The 25,421-nt window shown below is 38.9% G+C and overlaps 1 protein-coding gene across 5 annotated transcripts in view; it reads left to right on the top strand.

Annotated features, from left to right (window-relative positions):
* Positions 1-21,644, top strand: part of stxbp5l (syntaxin binding protein 5L) — a 523,376-nt gene extending 501,732 nt beyond the window's left edge. For all 5 annotated transcript variants that reach the window (XM_048540360.2, XM_048540359.2, XM_059650278.1 and 2 more), the window contains 2 exons: positions 2,363-2,583; positions 12,964-21,644. In XM_048540360.2, coding sequence (XP_048396317.1) covers positions 2,363-2,583; positions 12,964-13,005 — 263 coding nt within the window. In that variant the 3' untranslated portion in view covers positions 13,006-21,644. The remainder of the gene's footprint in view (positions 1-2,362; positions 2,584-12,963) is intronic.
* Positions 21,645-25,421: the final 3,777 nt, after the last annotated feature.

Genomic DNA, 25,421 nt, shown 5'->3' with positions numbered 1-25,421 from the left:
TTCTGGTAAGTGCTTTGTTGGAGGGTCATTTCTGAGTTTTGGGCAGTGTGGGGGAAAGTGGGAGGGAGTATCAAAAACAAGACCTGGTTCTTAGCAGCCACCCACCTGCACTATTTCTAGTCCCAGAATTGTGTGAGGATTGGCAGTACAGCCACCCATTTTAGCCAAGTTTCAGGACAAAGAACCAATTAATTAGGAGAAATTTCTTCATTCAAAGGACTGAAAATCTTTGGAATCCTCTCTCTCAGCATTATTGTATGTATACCAGTCAAATATGTAGATTTATAGCCTCTCCTTAAATCAAGGCCCTTATACGACCATCTAGAAAGTAGAGTTAGAACCCAAGATAAAACCTAAATAGTAGGTCAGGACTCAGTCTTCCCCTGCTTCTATTTCTTATGTTCAAATCAAGTGCTAGCAGGCTTCAGAGGTAGTTTAATTGTTAGTCAAGGGACAAGGGATTTCTTTTATAACTCATTCACAGATAAGTGATCAGCATCTTTAATTGCCTTCATGAAGGCGATGGTGTTGTGATCCTGTTATGACCACTAATATTTAAAAGGAGAAATCTAAACGCCCAGTAATTAACTGAATTATGCTGTAATTTCTTGGTTTTAAAACAAGCTATTGTATGCAATGATTTTAAAAGCTGTGAATTAAGCTATGAAGGTTAATTACCCTTCTTCTGGGAAACCCTCAAAATATGTCACAACCCTTTGAAATTTAATTTAGATTCTCCTTAGCATTTGGAGGTATAAAATTTCATGAGGTTCCTTGCAACAACTTTTGACTATGCAATCTTCAAAATTATTTTTAAATCTTCAGTACATGGACTCTTCAGCTCAAATTTAGGCTTAATTGTATTCCAATGAACAATCATTGGACTTGAAGCATTAACTGTTTTGTCACCACAGATGCTGTCAGACCTGCTGAGTTTCTCCAGCAACTTATTTTTGTTTCAGATCTCCAGCATTCACAGTTCTTTGTTTTATTTAACTGTATTTTTGCTTTGTGCTTTAAAACGAGGAACAGAGCTATTCCCTAATAACGCCCATGCTCCTATAGCTTCTGTGCTGCCATTGTTCCCACTGTTCCCAACACTTAGTGGTTATTTTCTCTCTGCAAATTAACACAAAGTTCTGACAATATCTGTAGCTTTCCCTTCTAGCTCTGAACATGGCAAATCTTCCAGCTGCTTTTCACCTCCAATTCCAAACCTCACTCACATTAAACAGTGAGCAACAAAGTCTGTATTTTCTCGTCTTGAAATGAAAATCTGACTAACATTGGTTTCCTTTGGCTCACCTTGTTCCAGTGAGCTACAGTCTATAGCATACAAAAACTAGAATTTCCTACTTTATGAGCAAACACTCAGTTAAATTAAAATATTTTTCTTCCTCACTTCATCTCTATGACCATGTGGAATGCTTTGAGATTTCCTCAGACAGATGTCAATTATCTTACTTTGTATACTGCTTTGATTCTGTAACCTAATTGAAAAATATATATTTTTAACAGATCTAATTGTCCATTGTCCAGATTCCCTGGCCCTCAAAATAACATTTTTGCTGCTTTTTTTAAATTGTAGTAAAACACCACCCTGACTTGTAGCAGTTAATGTATTGTGGGTACATCCTTTGTGCTGTTAAGGAATTTTAGCTTCTAATTTGGTAACAATGACAGTTATAATTCCAATGTCAGAATAATGTGTGTATGTGTGTTTGTGGCATGGAGAGGAAATTGCATGAGTTGACATTCCCAAATGAATGCTGCTGTTGTCTGTCATGGTGATGGAGGTAATGGGTTTTACAGATGTTGTGGAAAGACATTCAATGAGTTACCACAATGAATCTGGTAATCCATTATACTGCACGCCTTGTAGATTTGTGATGGAAAGAATGAATGTTTATGGTGATGTATAGGATGCTAATCGCCCTATTCCATATTTATTACTGGAGTTTAAGCTGCTGTGCTGCGATCGGAATTTGTGTTCCAGAGCATTTCCCTTGGCCTCTGGGTTACTACCCTGGTGATATTTCCACTACACATCATCCCCTAAAAATCTGGCATTTCTTGCTAAAAATGCTTCATTATCGTAAATACTAGAATCAACCTACAAATTTACTTTGGCTACTGTTTCAAATATCAAGACAATAAAAACATATGCAGTGTCCACTTAATTACTTAAACCTTTTGATGTGGCTTTCTACACGACATGCCGATACACACTGCAGGAGAAATTAAGAAAACCTAAAGTCCAGCTGCAAGTTTTACCACTGGCCAAAATAAATGTAGACATTTATTTTCTGGAATATTGAAAGCCCTCTAGTAAATATATTTTCCTAATATTTTTACTCTTAAGTTGGTGAAGCTTCAGCAGGCAAGGCATCTCGGACTCTTGCTCAGCATATCCCTGGACCTGGTGGACTTGAGGGAGTTAAAGGTGCAGCCTCTGGGGTTGTTGGAGATCTAGCCCGTGCTCGGATTGCTTTGGATGAACGTGGACAGAGACTGGGTGAACTGGAGGACCGAACTGCAGCTATGATGGCGAGTGCAGAGACATTCTCTAAACATGCCCATGAGGTAAAAACACTTGTTTAAAGAACTTTCGCCTTTGCATTAAACGGACTAAGTAAAAGGGAGAGGTGATGGCATTGTGGAAATGGGAATTCAGAACCCAGGCTAATGATCTGGAGACATTGATTCAAATCCCTTACTATAGATTGACAAAATTCAAATTTCACTATCTATAGTATCAAAACAACTAGCACAACGGTGACCACATAACTATTGTCAATTGTCATAAGACTGTATTGGGTCACCAATGTCCTTTTTGTTTAAGAAAGGAAATCTGCTGTCCTTACCTGGTTAGGCCTACATGTGACTCCAGACCCACAGTAATGTGGTTGACTCTTAACTGCCCCTAAGTAAATCTTCCATTCTCCTTTTAAATTCTCACGAATGCATTCTTTTCGATCAGAATGAAAGCTCCCACCTGCATTGTATAATGAACAGGAGAATCATCATTTTTCTCTGCTTCAGGTACAGGATAGCCAACGCTATATTCCTGCTATCCCCTCTTACTCTGTTTTTTGCAGACCGACTTTGGTCTGAGCAGTTCAGTGATGTGTTATGTTAAGAACAATCCTACAATGACTTTCTGCGGACTCTTGCCCTCTCAAAGTCATTTCTGTGACAATTTGAATCATGCCAGACATATGCAGGGCGAATTGACAATTAGCTATCTTCTAGACCTCAACCGCATTCTAACTTGAAATTAAACAGATTTTAAATTAACCATTTAAGGCCTAATATTCCTAACACTGCCATGTGAGACTTGGAGATGAACAGCCTCCTCAGTCAGCACAGCTGCTCTTGCTTTTCTACAATGGATATGAATATCTAGTACCTCCTCAACAAACCTCTTGACTTAGGGACCCTTTCATCTCCACAGCAACCCAAGCCACTGAATTGTTCAGCATTCTGACCAGGTCATACGAACTTCTTCCTCCTTCCATTTTACCTTAAAGAGTCCAAAATCATAACCGTATTAAAACTTTATACTGCTAACAATTGTTGGAAAGCGAGGACACAAATTTGACCTAAGCTTTCATTGTCAAGTCTCTAAGCTGAAGTACTGGAGGAAACTTTTACTTGCTGGAGAAGTCCAATAGCTCATGAGAAAATCCAAATCTGGATTTGATGTAACATTTGACCCAAACAGATTCTCCACTGGAAAGTAATTAATTGATCAAAAGGCTCGCTTTCTGCTGGGCAGTGAAAATCCTGGATGATGCCGCAGGACTAAGCCATCCAGTCATCAACTCGTGCAGAGAGTCAAAGTCCTGATCCCAAGTAGTCTTGCAATTCCAGAGGTGCCTCATTCTGACACTAGGGAAAGGATCTGATCCAGGAGGATCCAAAAGAGTCCAACCCAAAGTATGATTTTGTCTGGAGATATTGGGGTTGTGTAGATAAAACAGTTCTGATCTCTTTCTCTCTCTCCTTCCTTCTCCCTCTCCATGCACATGTGCACAGTGTACACACTGGAGGCACTTGCCTTTCTGAGGCTTTCATGTCTTGCTGGAATTCCCAGTGTATGGAAACCCATACCCCACAATTAAACCTGAAGCTTTTAACCTCATTAGCATGTTTAAGTAGCAATCCAGCGCCTGGAAATGAGTTGGATTCCCCCCCACCCCCACCCCACTACTGTGTGTTCAGCTAGTTGGCCCCCAAATTTTAGTGAGACAGTGTGTTTTGGCATTTCAAGCTTTAACATCTAAGCTCTTAGCCAAACCCAAACTCACCCAGGTTAAGATAATAAAATGTGAGGCTGGATGAACACAGCAGGCCCAGCAGCATCTCAGCAGCACAAAAGCTGATGTTTCGGGCCTAGACCCTTCATCAGAGTGGGGGATGGGGTGAGGGTTCTGGAATAAATAGGGAGAGAGGGGGAAGTGGACCAAAGATGGAGAGAAAAGACGACAGGTGGAGAGGAGAGCACAGGTGGGGAGGTAGGGAGGGGATAGGCCAGTCCAGGGAAGACGGACAGGCCAAGGAGGTGGGACGAGGTTAGTAAGTAGGAGATGGAGGTGCGGCTTGGGGTGGGAGGAAGGGATGGGTGAGAGGAAGAACAGATTAGGGAGGCAGAGACGGGTTGGACTGGTTTTGGGATGCAGTGGGTGGAGGGGAAGAGCTGGGCTGGTTGTGTGGTGCAGTGGGGGGAGGGGACGAACTCTCCCTATTTATTCCAGAACCCTCACCCTCTCTGAAGAAGGGTCTAGGCCCGAAACGTCAGCTTTTGTGCTCTTGAGATGCTGCTGGGCCTGCTGTGTTCATCCAGCCTCACATTTTATTATCTTGGATTCTCCAGCATCTGCAGTTCCCATTATCACTCACCCAGGTTAAAGTTACACCAAACCATTACCAATATTTCCCAGCTGCTGGTTGCAGAAACTCATTGGCAGAAGTTTGTTGTAAGTCATGAAAGGTTAGGAGTTTCAAAAGAAATATAACTTGCTTAGACAGAGAATGCCCCAACAAAACGGGTTTATTCTCCTTACATTAAATATAACCTTCAAAATAAGATTCCCATCTTTGAATGAAATGCCAAAAGAGCCATATAAAAATAAAAGACAAGTAATTACAACATACCAAGAGAACTACTTTCTTTTTAGCATGCGTGCTGACACACCATATTTTAGCTTGAAGGTATAGCGCATGATAGGTCAACAGGTAATGATTTTTATTGCAAAAATATGTTTAGTCACTTCAAAAAATGTCTTTGTACACAGGTACTAAAGCAGTTTTGTACAGTCTTTGCATATTAAGATAAACAAGCATTGGATCTGATGTTCCCTGCGGTTGCAAATGTCAAAGGTATTCTTATTCATGCAGGACACTATTTACATATGTTCAAGGCAATGAGAGGGTCTGATAACTGAATGAACCCCCATTTAAATTTGACAGAAAGACCTTGGGTGGTCTTTTCCCAACATGCCTTCGCAACAGACGGTCCAAGCGTTAGTGCGTCCCTCAGCACATAGTCCTGGACCTCGGAATGTGCCGGTCTACAACAAATCGGTCAAACTCAACTCTTTGCACTGGAAAAGATAATGGGAACTGCAGATGCTGGAGAATCCAAGATAACAAAGTGTGGAGCTGGATGAACACAGCAGGCCAAGCAGCATCTCAGGAGCACAAAAGCTGATGTTTCGGGCCTAGACCCTTCATCAGAGCTCTGATGAAGGGTCTAGGCCTGAAACATCAGCTTTTGTGCTCCTGAGATGCTGCTTGGCCTGCTGTGTTCATCCAGCTTCACACTTTGTTATCTTTGCACAGGAAGATCAGGTTTCAGGCAGAACAAAGAGCATTTTTCACTCAGTTGATGGTCTTCCAAGCAAAGTTGAAATTGATCTTGTTGTGCACCCTGAGGTTGCAGATTTCTCATCACTCAGAATGAACCTTGACAAAAACCATTGCATCACGCTTCACACCTCTTTCTACATTCCAGGAGATGTGACTGTCTGCTTTTTTGTACCTCCTCATTGCCACAGCCGCTTCAAGGGCAGTATGGTGGTGGAGAATGTCCCTTATTACCACCAGCCAAGCGTCATCTAGATGCTGTTGGAAAGTGCTGATGAGGAGGCATTCTGCCAAATGACTTGTCTGCTCAAGAAACTATCCAAATCAATCAGCTCTTTCCTTTTCCCACAGCGTCTGGGATGCTACATGAACACTATCTGATGGACTTGTGATCAAAGATGTTTCCTTTGCAGATTTTTTCCATGGGGAACAGGTAAAACAGAGTTGTCCAATTACTTGGAGAATTCCACAGCAATGAGGCCAGACCTATCATTTGCAACATGGGGAACAGGTAGAACCTCAGTACTTAGTGAAATTCAGTGTTTACAAATTGAGGGTCTGCACACAGTTTGCTGCAGCCACACACAAAGGTGGCCATTAGGATGAAGGTGGGATCAAGTTGGATACATTCTTCCCCTGTTTTTCCAGAGCTTTGGGCATGGTCTATCTTTGATCTCCAGGTGAAATGGAAGACGACTTGGGTAACTGCAATGACACAGGCTTGGGGAATAGTCCAGACCTGTGCCACATACAACAAGAAAAATAGTGCCTCACACCGGATGTCTAGCTTTTTACCCTCAATGGGTGTTCCCACCTGCTCTAGTTTCCATCACACCTTGGCAATACACTCCTCCCAAGTTTTGGCACATGCCCCTGGGCCCCTCCAAACCATATACCTAGCATCTTCAGATAATCTGATCTGACAGTGAAGGATCTAAAAGGATCAGTGGCCCAGCTCCCAAAGAAAATGGTGTCATTCTTGCCTTGATTTACCTTAGCTCCCAAAGCCAGTTCAAACAGGTTACAGATGCTCATGAGTCTATGCACTGACAGCGGATCTGAGTAGAAACCGGTGATGCCATCCATGCACAGATGAGTCAATACATAATATGGTAAGATGACAAATTGCCACAAAAAGTGACAGCATCCTCTACAATAGCAGGTTCTAAATTTATAAAACATCTAGTTGACACAAATAAATTAGCTTGACAGTGACGCAGATCACAGAATAGGATTTTCTGCTTCAGAAATTCCATGAAATGGATTTTGCTGTTAGCAGTGAAGGAACAACTTTTACTGTGCACCTTTCACATCCGTGGACCTCTAGCAGGCTTGTCAGTGATGTGGTATGATGAGATTTATGTATATCACGATGCAATTGAACATATGACTGTGGCATCAGTAAGAGATACCATCTTAGAATGAGCATAGTTTATGAATTGTAGTTTTCTTTTCCTATGTGCGGATGTAAATAGTGTTTACAGATGAAGAGCCTTGTTAATGATAAGGAGCAAGCATCCTCAGGGACAGTGTATATTGCAGATATCCACAGCCAACAATAGTCCAGACAGTATTCAATGTACAGGTAATTGTCTTAGAGCACAAGATAAAAGCAAATGAGATTACTAGTAATCTCCACATCTACTTGATCTCAGCACATCTGTGAGCAGAGAAATCAAAGAAAGAGTATTCAACAAATCTGTTGAAGAATCTTCATTTGACACAAAATTAGTGAATATAAAATACATTTTGAATAATTATTTTGCTTCTTGTACAAAGATACAGGGTTAATGGAAAAACAGAAGCAGAAAAAATTAAACTTTTGTTTAAAAATCTGCAACATTAATATTCTTGAATATGACTCAACCTGAAATTATTTTTTGCAGGGAAGGATAGATGGTTTGACAGTAGTTATTACATAATATTATTACATAACCTCTCCAAGGATCACACCTTGTTTTTGGGGGGTGGGGGGTGGTGACGGTGGAGAGCCTTGTGTATGCCTAGGAACCCGAAAGCTAAACCTTCTGGAAAGTAGCTCCTGAAGGGTTACCCGTGACAGTCAGATCAAGGGGTAGGTTCCCAACAAAACGCGGTTCATGAAGACTTCAGCAGTGAATCAGGCAGAGGCTGATAGCTGAACTTAAATTACTGCACCACAATGGTTGTGAAGGCAAATAAATGTAAGCTACAACAGAAACGGCTGTCAATCACCTTGGTCTCCATGCCACTGGGTTTGACCCTTATCTGCCAAAGTTCATGTGGTGGTTGTCTGTACACCAGCTTCCCCATGTTAAAAAAATACCACCCACAGGCATCCTCCCAAGAGGCACCAGTTCTATTTACATCCCAGACAATAGTCCTATGGTGATCAGCTAGCAGCGGAGGGGGGCGCAGGATTGTGAAATCTGCAAGTCCCTAATCACAAACTGACACATTAGGTTTGGGTGTCAGATTCAGTTGTCTTGCTCTGGATGAAGCAGGTAGAGCATTTCAACAACTGTGCCCACGACTGAGCAGCAGAAATTGCTGGAAAAACACAGATCTGGCAGCATCTGTGGAGAGAAATTGGAATGTTTCAGATCTAGTAACCCTTCCTCAAAACAGGTCCTGTTTAAGATCTGCTGTGCTCACCTCAGTAAAGGGCTGGAAAAGATGCCCTAAAAATAGTCTGCCTGAAAACGCATGATTGAATTACCACATCCGGAGGAATCACCCATATGTGGTCAGAAGTAAAGAATAATAAACTTTGGAGCCTGGAATGTAAGAACCCTGATGGACCCAGCTAACAATGACTGAACTGAGAGAAGAACTGTAATCATAGCCAGAGAACTAAAGAAATGCCAGGTCAATCTTGCTAGTCTTTCTGAAACCCACCTTTACAGACAAAGGGCAACTGAAGAAGGTAAAAGGTGGTTATTCCTTCTTCTGACAAGGAAAGCCAGCTGATGAGCCCAGAATTCTTTCACAATTAAGAACCAGCTCATCAGTTGCCTCTCTGAACTTCCTGTGGGATTGTTTGACCATCTGTCTGATGTTCACCAACAAGAGGTATAGATAGAATGAACAGCCAGACTTTTTCCTAGGTTGGAGGTAGCTATTACGCAGGGGCATAGTTTTAAAGTGAGTGGAGGTAGATATAGGAGAGACGTCAGAGGTGGGTTTTTTGCTCAGAGAGTGGTAGGGGTGTGGAATGCATTGCTGGAGAGGGTAGTGGAGTTAGCCTCATTAGGGGCATTTAAGCAGCAATTAGATAGGCATAGGGATGGAGGTTAGATAGACCTTAAGTTTAGGATAAAAGTTCAGCACAACAGCGTGGGCCAAAGAGCCTGTACAGTTCTGTATGTTCTGATTAGGTTCCCTACAGTGTGGAAACAGGCCCTTTGGCCCAACAAGTCCACACTACCCCTTGAACCATCCTACCCAGACCCATCCCCTCATAACCCACACACCCCTGAACACTACGGGCAATTTGGCATGGCTGATCCACCTAGCGTGCACATCTTTGGACTGTGGGAGGAAACCAGAGCACCCGGAGGAAACCCACGCAGACACGGGGAGAATGCGCAAACTCCACACAGAGTCGCACAAGGCTGGATTGAACCCAGGTCCCTGGCACTGTGAGGCTGCAGCGCTAACCATTGAGCCACCATGCCGTATGTTCTAATCTGATGGCTATAGTTGTGAGTACTTAAGCCATAACCCTTGACCCAGAAGAGGAAGTAAGGAAGATTTTCTATGCCAATCTTAACATACTGACAACAAGCACCCCGAAGGAGCAGAAGATAATTCTTCCGGGAGACTTCAATGCCAGTGTTGGTGGGGCCACAACCATTAGAATGGCACCATTGGAAAGGAAGGTATTGGCAATTTCAAATCCAATGGAGTCCTTTTTCTCACAAAATGCACTGAATACAACCTCACCTACACAAACACACTCTTCTATCAGAAAAACAAATTCAAAGCATCTTGGAAGTACCCAACTCAAAACAATGGCACCTTACTGAGCATGTCATTCTTTGCTGCAAGGACCTTCGGGACATGAATGTCACCAAAGCTATGATCGGCTCAGATGGCTGCTAGACTGATCACCACCTTATCTGTTCTACAATGTCCATCAGACTACACCAAAAGAGGAGGGTTCAGAAGAAGCAGACTCAGTCAAGGTTCAACATCAAGACCCTAGGTGACATGGTTACTATGTGACATCTACTGACCTCACTTACTAAAACTCTATCTTGGGAATACCCAGAGGACATAGGAGAATACTGAAGTCTGCTAAAATCAACCATTCTCAGTACCTGCTCTAACGCCCTCCAATACAAGTCTAGAAACCATCCTATCCCCCCCAACTCCCCACCTACATTCACCTTCACTGGCTCTAACCCCGCCTCTTTTACCTGTCTGTCTCCTCTCACCCTATCTTCTACTTTTATCCATCTTCTATCCGCCTCCTCCTGTCTCCCTATTTATTCCAGAATCCCCTTCCTCTCCCCCATTTCTGAAGAAGGGTCCCGACCCGAAACGTCAAGCTTTCCTACTCCTCTGATGCTGCTTGGCCCGTTGTGTTCATCCAGCTTCACAGCGTGTTATCTCAGATTCTCCAGCATTGGCAGTTCCTGCTATCTCTGGAAACCATCCGGACTGTTTGATGAGAATGGTGGTAAAATTGAACAGCTCATCTCTGGAAAAAGGACAGCCTTCTGTGACTGGCAGATTAACATTACTGCAAGGCCAAAACAAGTGCCTATGCCAAAGCAAAGCTGATGTGCAGAAGTGGGTAAGGAGGCTCAAAAACAAATGTTAGATTGATAAGGCTGTGGAAATCCAGCAGCTCACAGATGCCAGTGACACGAGATTTCATCAACACCACTGAGACGATGGCATACGGTTTAAACTACCATGGTCTAAAGACTGACAAAAACTGCTCAAGGCAATAAATACCTGCTGGAGAGAACATTTCCAAGAACTCTTCAACCATAATTTCAATCTTAATTTGGAAATCATCAACCAAATCCCCCAGAGTTCCAATGCAAGGTTGTTAAAAGAACTCAATTTTCTTTCAAGTAAAAATATATTTTTTTCAAATTATCTACATGATTGTCCATAAATCACAAAAAGCTTGCATCCAAGTTCAGTGGATAGAGACAAATGGGATGTTGGCCTCCATTTCAAAGGAAATGCAGTATAAAAGTAGGGAAGTTTTACTAAAACTATACCAGGCAGTAATCAGAACACAGCTGGAATACTGAATAATTTTGGGCCCCTTACTGATAAGGAGTGAGCATCCTCAGCAACAATGCAGCGACATGTGCAGCCACACTCAGTCAACAATATTCCAGACCTTAAAGAAAGATATACTGCTATTGGAGAAAGACCTGAAAAGGTTCATTAGGTTGATATCAGGTATCTTATGAGGAGACGTTGAGTAAATTCACCCTGAACTCATTGGAATGTAGGAGAGTGACAGGCAATCTTATTAAAACATGTAAGATTTTTAGGGAAATTGATAGGGTAGACATGGAAAGGTTGTTTTCTTTTGTGAAAACTATAGGATCAGAGGGCATAACCTCAAAATAAGGGACCACAAAGATATGAAGAGATCTTTCACCTCTTAGGGTTGTGATTCTGTGAAATCCTCACCAGTCCTCTCTGGTAAAGGCTAGTTTATTGATGACAGTGATCAACAAACTGATATTTAATTTGTAAGGGAATCAAAGGTGATGGGGAAACAGGAAAGTGGAGTTGAGAATTATTAGATCTTCCACGGTTTCATTGAATGACACACCAGATTCAGTGGGCTGAAAGGCCTACTTCTACTCCCATATCTTATCGTCTTAATATTACAATTAACACATAACATGTTTAAAATGTTGCTGGAATACAAATTCTTCATAATATAATTCAATGTTTTTCCTTGAATGCTTCATTCAAAATACTGAATAATTCAACTTTTTACTATTAGTTACATAGCACTAAAAAATGAATTCCATTACTTAGTTAAATGTCCTTGTACTTAAAGGAATAGATTGTACAGTAAAACAGGCACATGTTGAGACAGCATTAAGCTGATGACAGCTGGCTAGTTACATACATAGTTTATGTTGAATATTTTTTAAAGTAACAAATCCCTCTAATGCCATTTTTGTCAACATCATATGGTATATTTAGAATTAAACACATTAGCTATGCTGCGTACTACCAGTTTCTCTCAGCATGAAAGAAAATAATTGGGGAAACTTAAAACGCAACCAATACAAAAATCTAAATAAAGGCAGTGCCATATCCCTCTATGAGCAAGGGGCACTGGTGAAATAGCACATTACAAGCCTGGATGTCATACCTTAAATTATTGTCCTTTCTTTTACACTTAGTGAATTTCCTTTCGTCAACCAAACTGGAAGAAAATGAGGCTGCCCTCCAAAAAGCTCAATCCTGAGTATTGCTCCAACACTTCCAGAAATTTTCAGCAAGTGCAGCACACCTGCAACAGCTGGAAGTTGTTACACTAATCAGACAGAAGTGATGTCACAATGGGACCTGCCTTATTTCCTTAATCCTCCACTTCTCAAGGCTTCAATATAAGCTTGTATTAATAGTGGGCATTATCCTTAATGCCCCATTCAATTGTAGTATTGAAAAAAATAACTAGATGCAATGTTTTTGGGTACTTCTGAAAAGTAAGCTGTTTTTCCACAGAGTAAGCAGATGAGAAAGAGACATCGAGGGCTCAAGGCCTTTGCTGATATTTTTAGATTCTGGTTAACTGTCTTCCTCCAGTCACACGCTCTTGCCAATAGGTGTTTCTGCATTAAGGTTGTATCACAAAAGTAATACTGGCCCAGCAAAGAAAGAAATAACTTGATTCAGCTCAGATTAGGTAGTATGCTCAACCTCACGTATCTGGGCAGACAAATAACAGAAATTCATTTCTCTCAAATTATTAACATTTGAAATTGAACACTGTTTATGATATGATTTATACCTTCTCCGTACCAGAAACCAGGTTTTTGTGTGCAATGTTACTGAGGCTGTTTATGTCATTGCATTGTTTCTGATAGCCCCTCACTTGGAATTTTCATTTCTCCTTTCCAGTTGATGCTGAAATGCAGAGATAAGAAATGGTATCAGTTCTGAAGACTTCAAGAGCTCTTAACAAATGTATTAATTCAATAATGCCATTCAGGAAATGGACATTGTCTTCTTCCACTGGTTACTGAAAAGGAAGTGACTTTTCTTCTCAAATCCCCATTCTCAAAAATTATTGGAAAAATAAATCAAATCTACAAATTCAACATGTTAAAACATTAGCTCAAACATGAGGTCTTATTCTTCCATTTTACTAGGAATTAATCCTAGAATCTTATGTTTCTAGTTTGCTGAACTGCAAAAGTAGATATATTTTGTTTAAGTAAAGCTTTTTAACACAGAATGGGGAAAGGAAACCCAGAAGTAACCGGTAGGTGCTCCTATAGAAAACTAGACCTACTTCAACACATTTTTGCATGAAGAAACACCACCTTTATGATGAAAAACAACAGCATGTTATTGTAGGTAGGAGGGGGAATTAATTTCTAGCATAAGCAGAATATAAAAAAACTTCTATTTTAAATCTGCATAGCAAAGCCCAAATAGGCATGTGAACTACAATTGAGGGTTGACTAATTCGTGGGCTGATTTGAACAGTTGATTGTAAGTATTGTTTGGCAAACTGGTAACTATGTCAAATAACAGATAACCTGGCAGTGAATCTTTCACTTGCATTAAAGATTCCCTTTGTCACATTCTGCTTGGTATTAGCATATTGTTCTGGTATTGACAAAAAGCATATGCTGAATAGTTGATATTAATATAATTGAACAGAAGGTCAGACCAGGTTTAATGATGTAACTGATGCAGTTCTTTCTTTACCAGAATGTAGGCAATCTGGTGAAAATCAGAGGACTTAATCAAACTTGCTAATATCTTATTCTGCATGCATTTCTGTGAGAAGTAATCATTATCCAGATTACAGAAGATTATACACTTTTTAGGAGTTGAATAATGCACTTTGGGTGCCCAAACATTCTGTGTTATCTTGCTGTAATTACATTTGGTTTGGTTGGTAGTACCCTCAATTTTTTTTCTCTCTGCTAAATTACTGTAATACTGTGACTTATCTCACTTCCATTTTTTTTTTGGAAATTGAGTGAGTAGAAGAAAAAATAGATGCAAAATCTAAATAAATCAGAATATGAGTATAGTTTCATGCATGCCACAAATGTTGCTCATATATCGAAAATGAAACTAATACTATCTACTTTAATGGCTATGACTAATATTACACTAATGAGAGAAACAAAAGCAAAATTTTACAGCTGTTGGAAAGTTAAAATAAAAACAGGAAAAGCTTGGAATATTTCCAGCATTTTCTGTTTTAATTACTGCTAGGTAAACATTGGTATGGTAATAATTGGAATAGTTTGTCATTTGCTGCCATGAATTCTGACTGCTTGCCAGTATATCAATCAAATGAACCATCAACTTAAGTTTTACTTTTTGGAATGGGGCAGTCCCCACCTGTCAGTTCGTTTGCAAAGGACAAGTTTTAACAGAGTTCATACGATCAGTATTCCTTCCAGTATTAACCCAGAAATATGATGCATCCTGGAGATTGAAACGTTGGAAGGCACATTGCAGCTATATTGTTTTTTTAATCAGGTGCATCTGGCATTGTTTGATATTTTCCTAATCTTAATATTTTATTTACATGAAAATATGTAAAAACATCACTTAGTTGGGGTCAAAAGTTTGACTGTAAAGATTATGCCTTCTGAGTTATGATTTATCTGCCATGAATATGGGGATTTTTGTTTACCTATAATTAAATGATGCATTCCAACTTGATCTACATCTTGAAAAGTACATGTCTGGGCTGTAATTAAGTCAAAAGTTTGGGCTGTACTCAGTTGAGCCTATTTGTTGGCTGTTACAAATGTCTAGCCAAAACATTGCAGTGCATCAACTGTAAGTTAACATCACAGTGGTTCATGTGTTTCAAGTGAAGCTATGTATTATAGTATTTCACCTCTTTATTTCTAGTACATGGTCTGCAAACAGCAATCATTTCAATTCTGTAATAATAATTAAGAATTACAAGTGAAGGAATGTTGAGCCATTTTAGCCAGTTCTTAAACGAACATTTCCACCAGCAATACAAACACCTTCTGTTAATGAGCATAACATCAACAGTCTTATTTTTATGTGCTTGTGATGATATTGAAGGGTCAATATAACAACATCATTTCATTGTTGGAAGACTATGTTCTGTGAACCGCCCATTATCACTCTTCTGGGAGAAGACCATCTTTGCAGGTTTGCTTTTAATTGTGAAATGAAACTTGTTAGAAATTGTGCCCTAGCATACAAATTATAATTTCTTGTAGAGTATTAGAGTATTCAAAGCATACAGTGTGCAGAGCAGATGTAGTGTTAGAACAATGGAACGTACTTTCCTAACATAGAGGTACTTTCTTTTTAACTTAAAAGCCCAGTCTAACCAATGCTGCTGGTTAATCAAATTTCAGTCATAACTACTCCAGAAGCAAAATATTGCAGATACTGGAAATCTGAAATAAAAACAGAAAATGCTGTTAATACTCATGTCAAGCAGTATCTGTAGATAGAGAAACAGAGAGAACTATCTGCATTCACTGTGGAAAAGCTTGTTTAAAAACCCTTGAACCAGTTGCGTGCTTCAATATTAGGTCCCTCTGATCCTCACCTCTCATCAATCCCCATGTCCAATTCATGGCCTCCATATTCTCCGAACCAACCTCTGCTCTTCCATCCATCCCCATGATCTTGAGTAACTCTTATACTAACATGACTATCACTCATCCTCATCACCTCTTTGTAGTTCCCATACCATTTTAATACCAATTCATGACAAACAATGTTACCCAACCATCACCTTTTACCTCTACAACTTCTGCATCTACTTGCCCAGTATCCACCATAAGCAGATCTCAGGAAGCAAGTTGAGATGGAATAAAAAAAAGTTAAAAGTATCTGATACAATACACTCCGTATTTTTTTTTTAAAGTTGCATTGATAAAATTCCAATCGATATATTTAAATTCCCTCAAGTACCTAAACCCTTCATTTATAATATATCACTTAAGCCCAATGTAACTGAAGTAACCAATTTTCCAATTTGGACACAGGTAGGCCTTTTTTTCAGAAATTAGTGTATTTCATAATATAAAAACTTCACAAATTTTATCTGATTCTTGTGAACATTTTATATTTACTGTTTAAAAAGTTGCCACACTGAGATAAGATGTTGCTGTAGTGAAAATGAGTCATAGAATTTTACAGTACAGAAGGAAGCCATTTAACCCATCATTCCTATACAGGCTCTCAAAAGAACCTGCTAGTCTCAGGAGGTCTGTTTTGAATTCAATACTGACTTCAAATGACTTGCTGGATTCAAGTTTCTTCCATAGGAGTCATTTATTACCCCATTCCCCTGTAGACGTAAATGGGAGTAGGACTTCTGAATCTTGGGTCATGGTGCATTCTGAATAATTTGTGGATGCGCCAGTTCTGCAAAAATCGATGCAATTGTTTCAGATAAATGTTAACTCTGTTTCTCTCTGCACATATTGATTGGTCTACTGAGTATTTCCAACATTTTTTTGTTTTTCTATCTCTGTTAGATTTACCTTTCCATCCCTTCATATTTTACCATTCAACTCTTTGTTGGAAAATGGTATCAACAGTAACAGGCGTGCTGAAAGGTAATCAAGTTGAAACTTTAGTTCGGATTTGTGGCTGATAGTCTGACCTGTGGTGGATTTACAGTATTTTCTGTTTAATTGTTGAACATTAACTTGAAATTTAATTTTATTTTGTTCCTCCTTCTCCACTCTTCCTCAAATCTCTGACATAGAAATTAACCGTGTGGAGTCTTAAACATTGTAGGAATAATACTTTATGCTTTCTCTCATTGTTTCCAACACTCTCAAAAATGCTCAATTCTAGAATACATCAACAAATAATGCATATTTCCATTATGAATTTTTATTTGTGTTTGTAGAATTTTTATAAAAATATTGTATAGAGTTTTTAAGAAGTTTGAAAATTAAGAGTTCTTGAGTGAATCACCAAAGATTTCAGATATGCTGTACTCCTGCCCCAGATATAACCAGTTTGCTGATTACAAAGGCAGAAGATGATGCAAACTGAAAATGATGTGTGCATGCCAAAGGCATCGGGTTCAAACATTATAAATCAATTGTTTGTTTTTTGTTGCTTGCCAAATTTTCAACTTCAAGGGCTTTTTACTCCCTTCAGCTAAAAGTATATGTTAATGTTGACCAGGGAGTGTCTCGTAATGCCAGACTATAAGCAGTCACCTGTAGGCGAACTTGTGGAGTGTGACAGACAATCCTCTTTTCTTTCCCTTACATGTTAGGAGGTATTTGGATAAAAGGTTGTGAAGCTTGCTATTTAATCTCAAAAGTGAGAAGAACCCCTGTTGCTAGTTTAACCAAACTGAGTCTTTTTTTTTGCAACATTTTTCTCCGGACTTATTGCTGATAAAAAATGAATAATTTATAATATGATCAACTAAATCAAATCATGCTTTTAATTTGTTCGTCCATTATTGCTTCAATCTTTACATAAGAAAATAACCTGGTACTTTACTATGTTTAGTTTCACGTGTTAAAACAGATTATCACAAAATTGTAATTTTTTAATAGCTCCATGGTTAGAAGATGTTGGTGCAAAATCTTACTAATATCCATAGTTAGTAAGATTTAGCACCAATATCTTCTAATGTAAATGTTTCGCAAATAAATAACCATATACCTTTTTGTTAATTTCGTCTCTGAGAAATTCAAGAATGGACATTAATGAATTAATCTTTTGAGCCAAGAAATTTAACTTAGTTGTTTTGATTTTCTTAGTTATATTTTCCTTTCTTAATCAAAATCCACTTGTTTTACAAGATAACTATAAATATTTCTTGATATTTTGTATTGTCTCCATGCAATAGTAAGTGTAGAATGGTCATAGCACATGAAGAGGTTACTGGCCGTATTGTGTCCATGCTGGCTCTATACAAGTCCAAACAACTAGTCTCATTTCCCTGCCTTTTCTCCAAAATTTGATTTCTTCAATTAGTAATTGAATACCTCTTTGGGTACTGTGATTAAACAAGACCACATTCTCCAGCATAACCTAATCACTTGCTGAGTGAAATAGAATAATCATTTTACTGTCGCTTTTCTCTCATGTTTAAATCTCTTTACCAATCACCTGAAATCAGTGTGTTCTGGTTTTCAATCCTTCTGCCAATGATTACAGTGTTTCACTTTCTACTCTATCCATACCATTGTGATTTTGAACTCCCATGTCAAATCTTCTCTTGATCATTCCTTTTCTGAAGAGAACTGATAATTAGATACAAGCAACTGAAATCCTTCATTCCTAGAACTATTCTCAAGTCTTTTTTGCGCTCTTCCTCTAATTCCTTCATCATCTTCCTAAATTGAAGTGACAGGAATGGGTACAATACTGCCGTTGAGGTCTAACCTAATCTTTCAGAGATCCAACATCATTTCCTTGCTTTTGCACTCTCGGGCTCTATTTTATAAAGCTCAAAATCCTCTATTTTTTTAACTAACTTTTTCACAGTCTGCCTTGACATCTGCAATGATTGGTTCACAGATGTACCTCTAGATCTCTTTTCACCTGAACATCCTTTAAAATTGTATTGCCTTTCATCATCTTACTACCAAAGATAGAAAGGGTTGAGGAATTTATCAGCCATGATTGAACAGCCAAGCAGACTTGATGGGCCGAATGGCCTAATTTCTGCTCCTATGTCTTATGGTCTCTTAAATGTTCTCCTACTGAACTCATTTATTGAATCCAGCAATGCCTCCTTCCTAATTAAAAGAGATATTGATCTTAATTCACCAAAACACCAGTTCTAAAACACACCTCAGGAATTATTCTCATCTCCATCCTATACACTATTGTTAGAAGCACAGAATAGTCAGCAGAGAAGGAGCCTTTCATCCGTTATCTTTGCTAGTTCTCTGAAGGAGCAATTCACTTTGTGTCACTCACCTGTCTTTTCCCTGTAGACAACCAGTAAGAAAAACACCCTATTACAATGCCCTATAACTCCAACACATTTTTCTTATGATTTAACTGATCGTCAAAGGCTTAGATAATAGCTTGCTGATGACACCTAGTTAATTGCATTCTTTTATGCATGCATGGTAGTGAGCTTTGAATGCCTTGTACAAGTGAAAGAATGGTTATCGATCACCAACAGTTATTCAGAGGTTTGTTCTTTGCAAGTGAACAATCAATCTTTTGAATCATGCTACAACCTTTGTTAGATTAGAATTGCTCATCAACAATGATGATCAACTTATTGCATTTATCACGTCACTGATAATCCAGATCATTGCCCAAAACAATATGCTTTACTTTACCCCTGGAATATAAAGTATTACAGCAAAGTATATTTATCAACATTTGTTTAACTGTTCTGTAATTAAATAATTGTGTTATAGGTGCAATTTGTGACAGAAATTCAATATATGGAATTCATTTTCAATTCATGGTATTGTTTGGTGTTCATGGCCCGAAATTTATTGTCAGAGTTGTATTTACAGACCAGGTGGCGACAAATTCTCTGAATTCAATTGAGCATTGTCCACTGTCTTCAAAGGAGATTAAAGCCTGTCATGTTGGCTCAGTAATTTTTTCAATGCTGTATACGTCCCATAATTCCAACATCTAATAGCTGGTTGATGCCAACTGCATGAATATTACCAGTTGTTTCCCTGAATGGTTGGCATGATTTAAATCCCTTGCATGGAGATTCTTAAAGTCTTTGTGAATGGGAATATTGGCATTATTGAAGATATTTTCCATCTATCAGAAGTGAATGGCAGTTGGGGCAGTATCATTCACCACTCCATTGAAGTAAACTTGAGTATCCCTAACACTGGCCTCATGCCTGCATTGAGCTGTAGCAGCACTAGGCAGAGCTGTATTCTGCATTTAACAGAGCCAGTGTAAATTGTTGTGAAATGATTGTTCCTGTCTTTTGAGAAGGTTTTCTGTAAGGTTTGATCTGGTTTTCACTTTTGCCCATTATCGAAGTTTTAATTCAATCAGCAAAAAACCTGTCCATGGTTAAACTGTCTTCTGCAGAAGGGAACATAGAAAAGAAATCAGTTGTCATTGTTCATAGGGAAAGCTAACATTACCGGATTGGAATAAGAAGAAACATTTCAGTAGGGCTGGGTTGCAGGTCACCACCCAACTTGCTTTGTTTAATGTGGATGCTGGCATAGACCAACTCCAGGATTTCATGCTGGGTATGTCTGCTGGATAGATATTTAAAAAAGGCCACGACAGATCATACCTCAATCTCCCAGGTTCAGCGAGTCCATTTTGAAAAATAAATGCAGAACCTAGGCTTATCAATACCCTAATGAACCATGTTTGTGGCTTTAAAGCAATTGTTAAAAGTTTAAGTTGCAGGAATTTGCAGCTGTGTCAATACATTGGTAACTGCACGCTCCAACTTTCAGTTGTTTCAGGTATCTAATTCAATGGGGGTGAATTTCACAACCCTCCACCAAAGTCTTAAATATTGAGATATTACTGCTAGGGCAGACCGTCCACCCACCTGAAACCAATTGGTAGCCACTTCACAGTCTAATCGTGCAGCTGGACAAGATGCAAGGAATATGACCAGCCCAGCAACTTTAACATCCTAGGCTACAAGTAGGAAAGAAAGGGCTGATGCTCTTTTCCTTTTGAAAGGGGGTGCTGGTGCCTGTGCCTATTACAGCTACCCCACTCCAAAGATGGAAACCCCACTTTGTGCCTCATTCCCCAGCCTCTAAAACCTGACTTCCTTCTCCTCACTGTGGTTCCTGATCACTCCCTGACCAAAATCCCAGATCTTAAGACCAAGGACAGTGACCTTCTCAGGGCTGCCTCTGGTCCTATCATTGGCCACTTTTTGCTACTGCTGTCAGCTCGTCTCTGAGGATCAAAAGTTCTACTTTCAGGTCATTAAATTCAGGTGTTCCCACCCAACTTTTCAATCCAGAAGGACAGCGTCCCATTGTAAAATTCATTCTATTGTTGATTGTGGTTGCAAGAACCCTGGTCTAAAGCAGTTCCTTCCTCTCTGACATCTGCCTATGCATTTGTGAAACTGGTTTTATATGACTAACAGTTAGCCATTTGCCTAAACCTTGTAGACAATAGGTGCAAGAATTATGGGAATTCATTATAATCAAGTTGGTAAACTGTCAGAATGAAATGCATAATATCACTGATCCAGAGGTTGGAAATCAATAGGCTATCAACTTATGAAGGGCCTGCAGTAGCATGTTCAATAGTAAGGTCATCAGAGTTTTAAAGATGATAAAAATTTTTTAAAAGCTTTGAACAACAGGAAAAATGACCTGCAGTAACCAATTAACTCACACTCCAAAGTCCATAAGGTCTCAAACACTCAGCAACTGCCTTTAAATATTCCATCAAATTTCCCTGATGGAAATTGAAGATCCACTTAGCCATGGTTAATTGAGTAGGGAGCAGGAATTGCTGGGTTAAAATACATGGGTTTTTTGTTGAATTGCTTGACCACAATTTGCATATGTGTATGACACCCCCAAGTGTTTCTAAGAAGAACTGCAACCATTTGGAAAATTCGGAGGCAATGTCAACACATCAATTATTTGGCATGATTTAGAACATAGAACATAGAACAGTACAGCGCAGAACAGGCCCTTCAGCCCACAATGTTGTGCCGACCATTGATCCTCATGGATGCACCCTCAAATTTCTGTGACCATATACATGTCCAGCAGTCTCTTAAATGACCCCAATGACCTTGCTTCCACAACTGCTGCTGGCAACGCATTCCATGCTCTCACAACTCTCTGCGTAAAGAACCTGCCTCTGACATCCCCTCTATACTTTCCACCAACCAGCTTAAAACTATGACCCCTCGTGCTAGCCATTTCTGCCCTGGGAAATAGTCTCTGGCTATCGACTCTATCTATGCCTCTCATTATCTTGTATACCTCAATTAGGTCCCCTCTCCTCCTCCTTTTCTCCAATGAAAAGAGACCGAGCTCAGTCAACCTCTCTTCATAAGATAAGCCCTCCAGTCCAGGCAGCATCCTGGTAAACCTCCTCTGAACCCTCTCCAAAGCATCCACATCTTTCCTATAATAGGGCGCCCAGAACTGGACGCAGTATTCCAAGTGCGGTCTAACCAAAGTTTTATAGAGCTGCAACAAGATCTCACGACTCTTAAACTCAATCCCCCTGTTAATGAAAGCCAAAACACCATATGCTTTCTTAACAACCCTGTCCACTTGGGTGGCCATTTTAAGGTCTCACCACTTTGTTTTTAATGTTCTGCTGCCTAATACATTAGCATAGATAGAGCAAGTAACACAAATTTTGTCTTCATTATTTCTTGCCACTTGTATTAGCATAATTAAGAGCTAAAATTGAATGATAGGAAATGTATAAGATTGTCACGAGTGCGATCTTTTATTGGAGGTTTCCCAACCTGCTAGTTTTTCTCACCCCAAGAAATGTGTATATAACCTTGCATCCTGCTGGTCATATTGGAATCAGACAGAACTCACCAAAATTGCCAATTCTGGCACAGTGGTTCAGTGGTTAGCACTGCTGCTTCACAGTACCAGGGAGCCGGGTTCGATTCCATCCTTGGGCAACTGTCTGTGTGGAGTTTGCAAGTTCTCCCTGTGTCTGCATGGATTTCTCTGGTTTCTTCACACAGTCCAAAGATATGCAGGGTAGGTAGATTGGTAATGCTAAATTAGTATCCGTGGATCTTCAGGTTAGGTGTATCTAGACATGGAGAAATGCAGGGGTAGGGGAATGAATTGGGGTGGGATACTCTTTGGAGGGGTGGTGTGGACTTGTTAAGCCAAATGGCCCGTTTCCACACTAGGGATTCTATGAAAATGATACTGCATGCCACTCTCCCCTGTTTTAGCTCATTTCAACGCAAGGTTTTAGTGATTCAATAGTTTATTTCAAGAATCTCTCTACATGTGTCAATATTTAAGCTATGTATCTTTCCCTGTCTGACAGTAATTATCTACATAATGGCTAGATGGAAGCACTTTATTTAAAAATAGTTTATATCACTTGAATTGAATCTTTCTTTTCTTTTAAACAATTCTCACCTATCTATTATCGAAGTTTGATAAAACCAACTAGGATTTGCATTTTCCTTCTCTTAAGATATACCATTGAAATAAGCCAATTTTTAAATTCATTGGATTGCACCATTTTTTCAGTTTGCATTTGCCCGGAACTTGTGGACAGTGGCAAAGCAAGAATATTTGCCAGTGACCAGTGACTTACCAGACAGCTTGAAAACCTGGCAATATCCAGGGCAGGAATTTCCCATTTCCTGTTGGCAATTTCAATCTATCATCAAGTCAAAGGAATGTCTTTGCATCCAGCAGCAGCAGCAATGTCAATAAACAGGTGAACATTTTAAGATCAGGAAGTTGAAAGCATTTAAAATTCTTTGGCTTTCAATTCAAAACTTCAGGTAGTCCAAATATAGTGAGATAAGCAGTAAACTAAAGATAAGAAAGCTTGAGAATAAAGTTTTCAAAAACTGAATTCTCTTTTTATCATCGTGGGGCAATCTGACATTCTACAAATATAAAATTATGTTCTGGGGGCCAGTGACCATGTTTAACAGTAATAGTAAAGTTAGTACATTGTTAAAAATTCAAACAAGCCTTATTGAATAAGTTGTAATTTTTTCCAAGTGTTTTTGTAGCAAGACTTACAGTATAGAGGTGGAATTTTTCATCAAGTCCTAATAGCAAAGGAGATTACAGTCTGTGTCAACCTCCTACAACAGAACTTATCAAGGAATATGTTCTCACTGACAGCAACTTCTGGAATTTCATGATTATTCTGTGCATAATAAGACAAGCTGCTATTAGTTTCAACAGAGCAAATGACAGAAAAGGCTGGTGGTTTAATGATATTTACACAGCAAAATCTGGGCTATTATCGGATGTCATTCAAATGAACTTTACATAACAAGATGGTCACTATCTCAATTACATATCATTTCACCTAACACATCATGAAAATTGTCTTTACTGTCTCTAAAGACAGTATTTTAATGTATTACTGCTACATTTTATTGGATTGTATTTGTTTGAATATTTGTGAATTTGTGTATCAATGATATTTGTGTTAGAAAAAACAGAAGCCATAAATAAATGTCACAATGCTACCGTCACACCAAGAAAAGAAGCTTCATTAGGGCCTTTGGAAATGAAAATGGGAATGCAAAGATGTTGGAAGAGCAGCAATTCTTCAATAAGTAATTGGATATTCAATCATTCAATATGACAAGTGATCGCTGAACACTAAATTAAAATAGTGCAGATTACAGCTTTAACCAACTCACGTCAAACTGGACACTATTCTGTCACCTTCGACCACCAGAAATTCTGAAATGATCATTTATTGCACACCGCTAATTAAATGGACAGCATCATCCTGTTGAAAGTTGTGGTTGGGAATGTATGAGCCTACATTATACTCATGAAACATAATTTGTCCTTGTACTCCCTTTACAAATGCATGTGACAAAGTAATGGTACTCTTTGACAGTTTTGAATGTATGGAATAGGGAGGATTTTTATTTGTTTAATTTTTCTGTTGTCTGAATCAATATAAGGTGTTCTTTACTTTTGCACTACAAAGCTTACTCTAGAACTATTGGTTTCAATGTAATATTTTCAAATGTTTGGTTCTTTGTGGTTATATCAACATAGGCTTTTCCCTGATCTAGATCTTAAAAGCTGCTTGTAGTTAAGTCACAGCTGTGTACGTTTAGGGCATGGAAATAGCAGTTGGGCATTGCAAAAATGAGCATAGCGTGTGAAATACTGCTAAACAATTGTAAAAATCATTTAACTGTTCAGATTTATTTGATTGAGTTGCTGCTTAAAACAATGCATTACTTTAAAAAGAAACACATATTAGTACCAAATTCAGTTCCTCTCAAAATATTTGGATAACTGATTGTCATTTTTACATTATTTCATAACACAACTGTTTGAAAAATGATTTTAAAACAACAATTAAAGCCAAAAAATGGAAATAAGGTAGTCTGAAAGTTTTTGATAGAAATTCAGGAAGAGAAAGTTACCCTATTTCTTAGCCATACAGTCACGTTTGTAATTTAGTGAGAAGTTGATGTTTCTATGTAACGTTTTAAAGGGCAACATTCTAACAGGAATAGCTAGCAGAGACAATCGCAATAGCTAACCCTGATGTAGCTATTTCCATGTTTTAATTTGAAAATGCTTCCTCAATGTTACTTCAGCACTTCAAAGAACTGAAATTTCTGTAGGTTCTAGAATTAAAACTGTATATGGTTGTACATAACAATGTTGTATATGTAATGTATATGTTGTATAAGTTTGTTAGTGCATAAT

Source organism: Stegostoma tigrinum, chromosome 12 (genome assembly GCF_030684315.1).
Source record: "Stegostoma tigrinum isolate sSteTig4 chromosome 12, sSteTig4.hap1, whole genome shotgun sequence".
In the NCBI taxonomy this organism is placed as follows: domain Eukaryota; kingdom Metazoa; phylum Chordata; class Chondrichthyes; order Orectolobiformes; family Stegostomatidae; genus Stegostoma; species Stegostoma tigrinum.
The sequence above is the reverse complement of the archived record's forward strand: the minus strand, read 5'-3'. Positions and strand labels throughout refer to the sequence as shown.